The sequence below is a fragment of the Stegostoma tigrinum genome, chromosome 1 (genome assembly GCF_030684315.1).
Source record: "Stegostoma tigrinum isolate sSteTig4 chromosome 1, sSteTig4.hap1, whole genome shotgun sequence".
Lineage (NCBI taxonomy): Eukaryota > Metazoa > Chordata > Chondrichthyes > Orectolobiformes > Stegostomatidae > Stegostoma > Stegostoma tigrinum.
In genome coordinates this window covers 123119262-123129222 of record NC_081354.1, presented here as the reverse complement: position 1 = coordinate 123129222, position 9961 = coordinate 123119262, and the positions used below count along the sequence as shown (strand labels likewise).

General features: G+C 41.9%; 1 protein-coding gene across 1 annotated transcript; it reads right to left on the bottom strand.

Annotated features, from left to right (window-relative positions):
- Positions 1–900: 900 nt before the first annotated feature.
- plk2b (polo-like kinase 2b (Drosophila)) lies at positions 901–6053 on the bottom strand. The gene is made up of 15 exons (XM_048532062.2): positions 5845–6053; positions 5377–5484; positions 5117–5233; positions 4883–5012; positions 4632–4719; positions 4449–4544; positions 3995–4193; positions 3736–3883; positions 3451–3554; positions 3205–3349; positions 2942–3022; positions 2677–2836; positions 2453–2582; positions 2078–2188; positions 901–1613 (listed from the first exon to the last, which is right to left on the bottom strand). Exons 1-15 carry the CDS (start codon positions 6031–6033, stop codon positions 1422–1424), a joined length of 1998 nt encoding a protein of 665 aa, XP_048388019.1. The 5' UTR covers positions 6034–6053; the 3' UTR covers positions 901–1421.
- Between the last annotated feature and the right edge of the window lie 3908 nt (positions 6054–9961).

The following is a 9961-nucleotide window of genomic DNA, read 5'->3' as shown; positions in this document are numbered from 1 at the left end:
TCAGCATCCATAAGTATCCTGCCCAGCTCATTGTGAAATTTGTCATGCAGTAGCGTTGTGACTACTGTCCAGTAAGCAGAATAAATAGATCAGTAAAAACATGACAATGTTAGATTGAAGATTAGGGTCATAGCAGTGATTTTTCTGATAATTCAGTTGAGCTGAAATAGCAGCCCTTGATTAAAAACAGCACATCCCTTATTCAGGCATAGTAGGCACTACCACTGCTGGAGTCTGGAGTTGGATGAACACAGCAGGCCAAGCAGCATCTTAGGAACACAAAAGCTGACGTTTCAGGCCTAGACCCTTCATCAGAAAAAAGGGTTATGGAGAGATGCTGAAATAAATAGGGAGAGAGGGGGAGGTGGACTGAAGATGGATAGAGAGAGTATAGGTGGGGAGGGGATAGGTCAGTCTGGGAGGACAGACAGGTCAATGGGTGGGATGAGGTTAGTAGGTAGGACAAATGGAGGTGCAGCTTGAGGTGAGAAGAGGGGATAGGTGAGAGGAAGAACAGGTTAGGGAGGCAGAGACAAGCTGGGCTGGTTTTGGGATGCGGGGGGGGGGGCGGTTGAGGGGAGATTTTGAAGCAAGTGAAGTCCACATCAATACCATTGGGCTGCAGGGTCCCCTGGACCCTTATTCAATTGTTTTGTCCACCTTAATAGTTGCTAGTCCAACAGCCACTAAATTGACAAGTCTAAAATTGACCTTTAAATATGATGGAATATTTGAAATTCAAAGTACATTCAAATGTGCTGTTATTTTGTAGGCAAATTTCCCCATTTCTATACTATAGAAGAGCGTGATCACATTTCATTGAAGTTCAACTCAACATCAAAAATGTGCCATACTAGTTTGTACAATGAATTCAAGAATCTTTATTAATATTTAACATGTGATTTGCTCAGCATTTCAGTGTCATTGAGCAGGATGTTCAATAAATAATAAATACTCAGTGCATAATAAATTAAGGAATGAAAATGTCCAGCCACAAAATGTGGTGCAAATGTGTTTGAATTTTCAGTTCTCTGTTCAAAGAACTGAAGTCAGTTTAAATCAGCAGCATGAGCTGCATTTAAAAAATATGTGTCCTTACAACTTGCAGAGTCCAGGTATTCTTAATACTTTCAACTTTCACCTGCTGCATACTTTCCTCTTGCTTTTGGAGCCATGACATCTTTTTTTGCAGGAATACTTTCTCCTTGCAATGAAAATACTGACATTCCTCAGGCAGCTGCCACATTTCAAGTATTGTCCCTTTAAAAAGTCCAATAAAGCAGGATTGTAAAATGCATCTGTCTGGTACCGGCCCAGCACACCGAATGAAAGAACTTCCTCGTACCGCCTGACAGATGGTTACCTTGGGTCAGTTCCAAACTGAACAAGGCCAAGGCAAAAAAAGTTTTCCATTCCAATTTTTAATTAAATCTTTGTTGCACCATATTCAATGCATATTCCATTCTGGTACGAAGTTCTTGTGAACACCCAGACATCAGCAATGTAGACAGCTTGAATGTAGAAGAAACTCTATCTTCATTGATATATGTAAGGACATATTCCTCATGGTGGTTGCAAATAATTATTTTTGTATGATCGTGATAAAAGTTCACCTGGGGAGAAGTACAGAACAAAGTTACTCAAAACAACTCTTCAGGACATGAATTACCTAGTTCAGTAAAGTGGTCTAGAAATTTCTCTAGATATTAACTGATATGAATTTACTGCCAGAAAGCCATTTTTCATTTGTCTTGTAAGTTTATTGTAGGTAAACCCAAGTAGTTACTAGCTCGTAACTGGAGTACAATTTATTAATATGGCTGATCCTTAACCACAGGTTTAATGCATACATCCTGGTGAGGAGATTGCCAAACCACATATTACAACCATTTGCTAATATTGCATACCAGCAGTCTGAAACAAGTAGATTTTTAATTCTCTCCCTCCTGGGGAGGATGTCTCACTTTTCAAATACTCTGGCCAATAAGTCATTAATTAGATTAGACTTACATCTGACTTGACAGGTTGCAGCTTAAACATGCAAGTACATGCTGCCCAAATACAATGTAATTCTCACCTGGAATGTGCCATCACTAAACAGCATCATCAGAGCACGATCAGATTTTAACCATTGAAGGAGACAGAGTTTGGGCTTCTGGGCATCTGTTGAACTGGGCAGATCACCACCCTGTAAAATAAGATGATCAGAGCTGCTCATGATATCTGCTTTACAAAGTTTTAGTAAAGCATGTTTGGTGGCTATACTAATCATTGAACAGAAGCTAGGGATAGTAGCAACAGGTTTCAAAATTAAATACATATGGGAACAGGGATAGATATTTCTTGCAAGTTGGTATTACAAACTTAATGTTGCAGACATACCAGTCTTAAGTATTAGGAGCAGGATTCTTGCTGAAACAAAATCACAAGGAACAACATTTAGGATTCTTACCTCCATTAGATTTTCTTCCATGTAGTGTGCAAAGTACTTCAGAATTGTCACTTGACTAATTAGTTTCTCAGGCACATCAAGTGCTGAAAAGATGGAACATCGGCCCAGCTCTGCATAGTACTGAAAAGTTCTAAGAATAGGAAATATGCTTCAGGTTAGTACCTTAAAAGATACTCGTCCATTTGATTGGAAAGAAAATCAAAATCAGTTACTAGCCTACATACTTTTTGTCTGCCAACAGGCTCATGTGAGTTCCATTATTGAAGAGGACTCCAACTGTGTGATCTGACAGCTGATATCCAAACCCGTACTTATTGGAATAATCCACCCACTTGGTGACCCACTGGAAGGAAAAAGTGAATTGCTGTTTTGGCAGACAATCACCTGAAAAAGAAGCAAATTGACACTTCCTTAGCATGCTCCAGTGGATAGTGGTCAATTCTAACCATCAAGTCCAGTACATTCCAAGAGAACTGTAGCAGTTCTTACCTTCTGGCATATTTTCAAGGCAGCCTTTTAGCACTCTTGCAACTGTGTCAGCAACAGTTCCCATGGTACTGTCTTCAAGAGCTACAAAAGAAGGAATCATGTTAATATGTATAGAAGTAGTCAACCAAACCATTTAGAGACTTTCAAAAGTAGTGTAGTTGGCACTGATTGCACTAAATATATTTCCACCACAAAGCTTATGACTAGGATGCTCATTCATCTCTGCATTTAGTAATGTTTGTGATCAGTTTCAATCTACTTACATTCACTACTACTGCTGCAGCTCCCCAAAGTTCCTCTCACTATCATCCTAATCGAATCTCTGATGTTTTGTTCATTGTCCTTTGCTGGTGAGGGGGCATCTGGTTTGACATAGACAACTAGCGACTTGCTCAACAGCCTTGGCTCCTGTTTAAAAGTCAAATTTTAAGTTATGGATCCACCACTGACCAATACATAACCTAACAAAAATCTATTCTCCTCAATTAGCCAAGAGGAGATCATCCTACCTCATCTGATCGACTTTTGTTGCTCAACTGGTTATTTAGTGACATTTTCTTCAAATCATTCTTCAGCTTGTATATTTCATCAACATCATCTTTTGCTAGTTTGTCTAAAAATGGAAATACAAATTGTTTAGTGCACCAAAGCATGTGTTCAGGTACCAAAATTTGTATAATTGGTCAGGCATTTCTAAAACTAAAGGGAGATAACCAGAATTTTTTATTCTGCCTTCAGTCATTGTTCTTGGTTATCAAATCAAAATACTTGATGCAGCATCATTTTTCACTTACTGTGACTATCCAAAAGCTTGGTCTTCTCCTTCTTCCCACCAAATATTGCTGCGGCTGCTTTTCTGAAAAAGCTCTTGGCAGGACTGGACAAGTGAAAATCTGGTGCATAGTGACAGCAGGTCTGCGACAGTCTCTCAGGTATAAATCCCTGCAAGAGAAAGCAAAAAAGTTTACATTTGCCATATGCACAAACGTAGAGATGGAGAAGAAAAGTTAAGGATACAGAAGTTAAACAATGAATTTGTGCAATACAACAAACCTGAGTGAAGAAGTCATAACGCATGATATCATCTAAACTTGGCCGATCCTCTGGATTTCTTGCAAGCATGCTGGTTATCAATTGTTTGGCAGGTAATGACAGTGAAGATGGCATTGTATATCTTGCTTCTCTTATACATTTGTAAGTTTCTTTCAGGTTGGTTGTCTCAAAAGGAGGTCGCCCCAGTAGCATTGTATACCTTTAACAAAATTTTTTAAAAATCAATTCCTCCATCAGCTCCACAAAGTGAACTAATTTGTTAAATGATTACATTGGGATTAACTTTAATCTTCAGTATTCCTGGAGCAAACCTCTTTTCATCTAAGAAAATTAGCCATGCATAGGGCTATACTTGACAGGGAGGGAGCTCACATGGTTACCAAAAAGATCACAAGTTACCCCAATTGTGCTTAGAACATCCAAGCAAATTAAGTGGCACAAATTCAATACTTACATTACACAACCTAATGCCCAGATATCAGATTCACAGCCATGCCCTTGTTTGTTGAGAACTTCAGGAGACAAGTAGTTTGGTGTGCCACAGATTGTCCTGCAAGGACAGTGTAGGGGTTAGTGCCAAACATAATCCCATAATATTTTCCACAATCAAAGCTTCAGATACATCTGAACTCCTCACCTGCTCCTTTGCTCCACTGGTTCCAGTTTTGCCGCTAATCCAAAATCTCCTATTTTCAGTTCCATGGACTCATTGACAAAGAAGTTTCCTGCAATTAACAAGCACAACTACACTTAAAATAGTATTAACAACCACATTTTCTAGTTTTTATTAAAGAGAGATTGGAGACATTGATACTTTAACTCTTATTCAATTTAAATCAATTTCTATATACAGATGGGGAAATAAGTTATGGAGCAACATAGGTATACCTAATTTGAGGTCTCGGTGTAGGATTTCTTGCTCATGCAGACACTTCAGTCCTGATACTATCTGCCGGAGGTAGTACCGTACTTCTGGTTCTGTCAGCACCTTCCTAGCTTTCAGTATGTGAGCCATGGACTAGAAATACAAAGAAACAATTAACGATGACATCTTTTTCAAAAAATCACAGGCAGATGTTGCACTTCAAGTTTAATTAGCAAGGAGAAAGGATCAATACTTACTCTTCGGCTACAGTGCTCTAACAGGATGTAAATGTTTTCATTATCTTCAAAGTGACGGTAAAAGCGAACAATGTGCTTGTGGTGAAGCGTTTGGTGCAGTTCAATTTCTCGATCAATCTGTTTAAAAATATATAAAAAAGTCAGACATTTTGCTAGGAACACATTTTACTTTGTTACTTACAAATTAAGCAGCCTCCAGATTTTGATCAAAGTGGCAACGTAACCAACCTCTATTCAGTTAAGTGGAGAAGGTTACTCACCTTTTCTCTCTGATGGGGTCTGGCCACTCTCGAGTGCGGGATGATCTTTGCGGCATAAACACGGTTAGTAGTCAGGTCAGTCATCTCATAGCATTTCGCAAAGCCTCCCTAACCATGGAAAGAATTCAAGAGCTTTTGTAAAAAAAATACAAAAATTCACAAGAGCACTGAAGCTTTTGACTACACTGTCACCTAAAGACTAGAGATTGTCTTTCTGTATCAAATAAAGCTAGTTATTGCATTTAACACGTAGTGCTCATTGATAATGGCTTCTGCTGAAAAGCCTTCAAATACTAAATACTACGGGCTACATTAACATTGTTCAATAGGCGGCTAAAAATTCTACAGAGATGATCAAGTTGAACCTTTTGCAAGGATTCATTCAACGACTGCCTTACAATATTTGTAAATATTGTTCATTCAGTGCGCCCTCCATTTACACTGTCTACAAAAGCAATCCCTATTTACCTTTCCTAACACTTTTCCTCTGCAGTAACATTTGCCAGTTGCGGGGTCGGTTATAATCCGGGACATTTCTGTGTTGGAGTATGTTAAGTCGCCCTGTCTTTTGTTGACACGGTGTTCGGCGGACTTGCCAAGAGGCTGTTCGCACATCTTAGCGTTTTGTTGGTAAGTGATAGTCCTCAATAACTCCATCCAAACTTTGCAACAGCACTCTCCAGACTCTGAATGAAGCAAAACGCCGGCTGTGCAGTCTTTTATACCTTCCCCTTCCACACGTCACAATGACATTCATTGCACGCGCTCGTTACTGCCCTTCTACACCGATTCGTCGTTCTGATTGGTCAAGTGACATGTCAATCATTCCACCTCGAGACTCTATTGGACAGAATCTGCGCTGGCTAGACGGACTATCAATCTGGAGAGCTATCAATGACCTTAATGACAGCAAGTACTGTACTCTGTACAAACAGAATCATCACTGGATGGTGCTTTCATTATATTGGAATACGTACATTGTTCAGTTCATCTCCCTGTCTGTACTCTGAATAAATTTGTATTTGCAAAAAATGGAGGTGGGCGGAGGGTTTGCATTTTTGTTCGAAGATCACCTATCTGCAAAAATATATGTCCAGTCCGCCTCATTGCAACTTTATCAATCATCTCACAGCCGTTATTGTTTCCATTTGTCTCCAAACCTCGGTTTTATCTCCCAACGCGTTGTTAAGCACCGTTTCTAAAGCCACCCCATACAAATTCATGTCAGGCTGTTACAGTTTATCAGTTACTTTATCTGTAGAACATACTCCTTTCCATTTGCACATATCAAACTGTCATTGTGCGTTTCCATAACTGTTATTTTGTAATGACACAGCAAGCAGCCAGACACGCACTCACTCGATGATAAACAGTTTATGGTTTTATAAGTGGGAAAAATTAGACCGGACAAGTAACTGCTTTGCATTTATTCAAGACCGGGTGCATTTGTGGTTTTACGATCAGTGGATCAATTCAAAGCGAGACAAATCAGAGATGTTACTATAAATCCATTAATTGTGAGATTCATCATTGCCTTGCACAAGCGAAAATGACTTGCCGTGTTCTGGTTTTCAGGGAACTCCTGAAATGTCTCCAGCAATATAAGAAAGGTTGAATAAAAGGTAGAAATCTTCATTCAAAAACGTGCCAATTTCATTTTGATCAATGTTATTCAAAATTTGTATGGCAATGTTTACATCCAGTGTTGTGTTTTTGAAATTGTGAATTTACTTAGCCCAGTAATTTAACATTTATAAATTCAGCCTTCTAGGGTTTCTGACAACAGAACACATTTGATTTTTGGTGAAATTGATGTATGTCGACGAGATAGAAACATCGCACAGAAATCGGGAAATATACCGGCACTTCGAGAAACGATGCTCGATCTAGTTTATTCGTACCGAGCGCCACCAAATGCTCCCACACATGAAATACAGCAGCAGTTACATTGAGTCTGCGATACTGATAGGGTTGAGAAGGATCAACGTTTGTTTAGCTCCACCTGTCGGACAAATGTCAGTCTGAAATTTGCGACAAAAAATTGCAATTGCAGCAAACAGAGATAGTAAGAGCTAGCGAGTTTTGAGAAGATTTGTAGCTCAGGTTGAGGTTCTGGATGTGAGTTTGCTCGCTGAGCTGGAAGGTTCATTTTCAGACGTTTCGTCACCATTCTAGGTAACATCATCAGTGAGCCTCCGCCGAAGCTTCGTCGGAGGCTCACTGATGATGTTACCTAGAATGGTGACGAAACGTCTGAAAATGAACCTTCCAGCTCAGCGAGCAAACTCACATCCATAGTAAGAGCTGCCGATGCTGGAGTCAGAGATAACACAGGGTGGAGCTGGAGGAGCACAGCAGGCCAGGCAGCGTAAGAGGAGCAGGAAGAAGGATCCCGACTCGAACCATCAACTTTCCTGCTCCTCTGACGCTGCCTGGCCTGCTGTGCACCTCCAGTTCCACACTGTTGTCTCTTATAATTGCTGGAAACATTTGGGGTTTGGCAGCATCTGTGGTAGGGGAAACGAATTAATGTTTCAGATGCGCTGAAATGTGTAACTCCTTCTCAAAAAAACTAATGCAAGCATATCAAATGCCTCTAAATTGAGAAATGGAGGCCTTAGATTCTCTCTTGCTTACAGCTTTGAGTAGATTACATTGAGTAAAATGGTGCCTCCGACTGTCTCACTCATCCTTACCAATTTGTTAATTTGGGTCATGAGAATATTGGGTGGCTTTGTTGACAATGGCAGCTCCGAGTCTATTTTGAGGGTGGGAAGAGAGGGGAACAAAAGGGCAATGGCAGCTTTCAATATTTTTGTGAAGACTCAAGAAGCAGTTGAAGATGTGACAGCTTAGTGGTATTACCACTGGACTGGTAATCCATAGACCCAAGTAATGTTTTTGGGGACCTGGGTTTGAATCCCATCAAGGCAGATGGTAGAACCTGGAATTAAGAGACTAATGATCACCATGAATCCATTATCAATTGTCAGAAAAGCCCATCTGGTTCACTATAATGTCCTTTTTGGAAGGAAACTGCCATCTTTACCCAGCCTGGCCTACATGTGACTCCAGACCCAAAACAATGTGGTTGACTCTTAATTGCCCTGTGGGCATTTAGGGATGGCCAATAAATGCTAGTCTAGACAATGACAACCACTTCCTGTGAATGAATAAAAAAAAGTAGGTCCACAAAGCAAGATGGTGGAAAGTAGTCACTGGGCTACGATTTCATAGACCCAGGCTTATGCTGTGGGGACTTGGCTTTGAATGCCCTTACAGCAGAATACGACTAATAAATTTAGAATTAAAAAGCTAGTCTAACGATGACGCCAGATGTCCAAGTTTTTCAAGGACCGCAACTTTCCCCCCACAGTGGTCGAGAACGCCCTTGACTGCGACTCCCGCATTTCCCGCTACACATCCCTCACACCCCGCCCTCGCCACAACCGCCCACAGAGGATCCCCCTCGTTCTCACACACCACCCCACCAACCTCCGGATACAACGCATCATCCTCCAACTCTTCCGCCATCTACAATCCGACCCCACCACCCAAGACATTTTTCCATCCCCACCATTGTCTGCTTTCCGGAGAGACAGCTCTCTCCATGACTCCCTTGTTCGCTCCACACTGCCCTCCAACCCCACCACACCCGGCACCTTCCTCTGCAACCGCAGGAAGTGCTACACTTGCCCCCACACCTCCTCCCTCACCCCTATCCCAGGCCCCAAGATGACTTTCCATATTAAGCAGATGTTCACCTGCACATCTGCCAATGTGGTATACTGCATCCACTGTACCCAGTGTAGCTTCCTCTACATTGGGGAAACGAAGCGGAGGCTTGGGGACCGCTTTGCAGAACACCTTCACTTGGTTTGCAATAAACAACTGCACCTCCCAGTCGCGAACCATTTCAACTCCCCCTCCCATTCTTTAGATGACATGTCCATCATGGGCCTCCTGCAGTGCCACAATGATGCCACCTGAAGGTTGCAGGAACAGCAACTCATATTCCGCTTGGGAACACTGCAGCCCAATGGTATCAATGTGGACTTCACCAGCTTCAAAATCTCCCCTTCCCCCACCGCATCCCAAAACCAGCCCAGTTCGTCCCCTCCCCCCACTGCATCCCAAAACCAGCCCAGCCTGTCTCTGCCTCCCTAACCTGTTCTTTCTCTCACCCATCCCCTCCTCCCACCCCAAGCCGCACCTCCATTTCCTACCTACTAACCTCATCCCACCTCCTTGACCTGTCCATCTTCCCTGGACTGACCTATCCCCTCCCTACCTCCCCACCTATACTCTCCTCTCCACCTATCTTCTTTCCTCTCCATCTTCGGTCCGCCTCCCCCTCTCTCCCTATTTATTCCAGAACCCTCACCCCATCCCCCTCTCTGATGAACGGTCTAGGCCCGAAACGTCAGCTTTTGTGCTCCTAAGATGCTACTTGGCCTGCTGTGTTCATCCAGCCTCACACTTTATTATCTTGGATTCTCCAGCATCTGCAGTTCCCATTATCGTTGAGATTGGTTGGTTTGCCGAGCTGGTTTGTTGTTCTGCAGACATTTCATTACCCTGCTGT

Bases quoted from the DNA above. Each gene is read 5' to 3' on its own strand.
- plk2b (XM_048532062.2), bottom strand. From the start codon at position 6,033: ATGGAGTTATTGAGGACTATCACTTACCAACAAAACGCTAAGATGTGC. The intron at 3,023-3,204 runs GTAAGTAGATTG...CTTCTTTTGTAG, and splicing joins CTGCAGCAGTAGTAGTGAAT to CTCTTGAAGACAGTACCATG. The intron at 2,837-2,941 runs GTAAGAACTGCT...CTTCTTTTTCAG, and splicing joins CCTTGAAAATATGCCAGAAG to GTGATTGTCTGCCAAAACAG.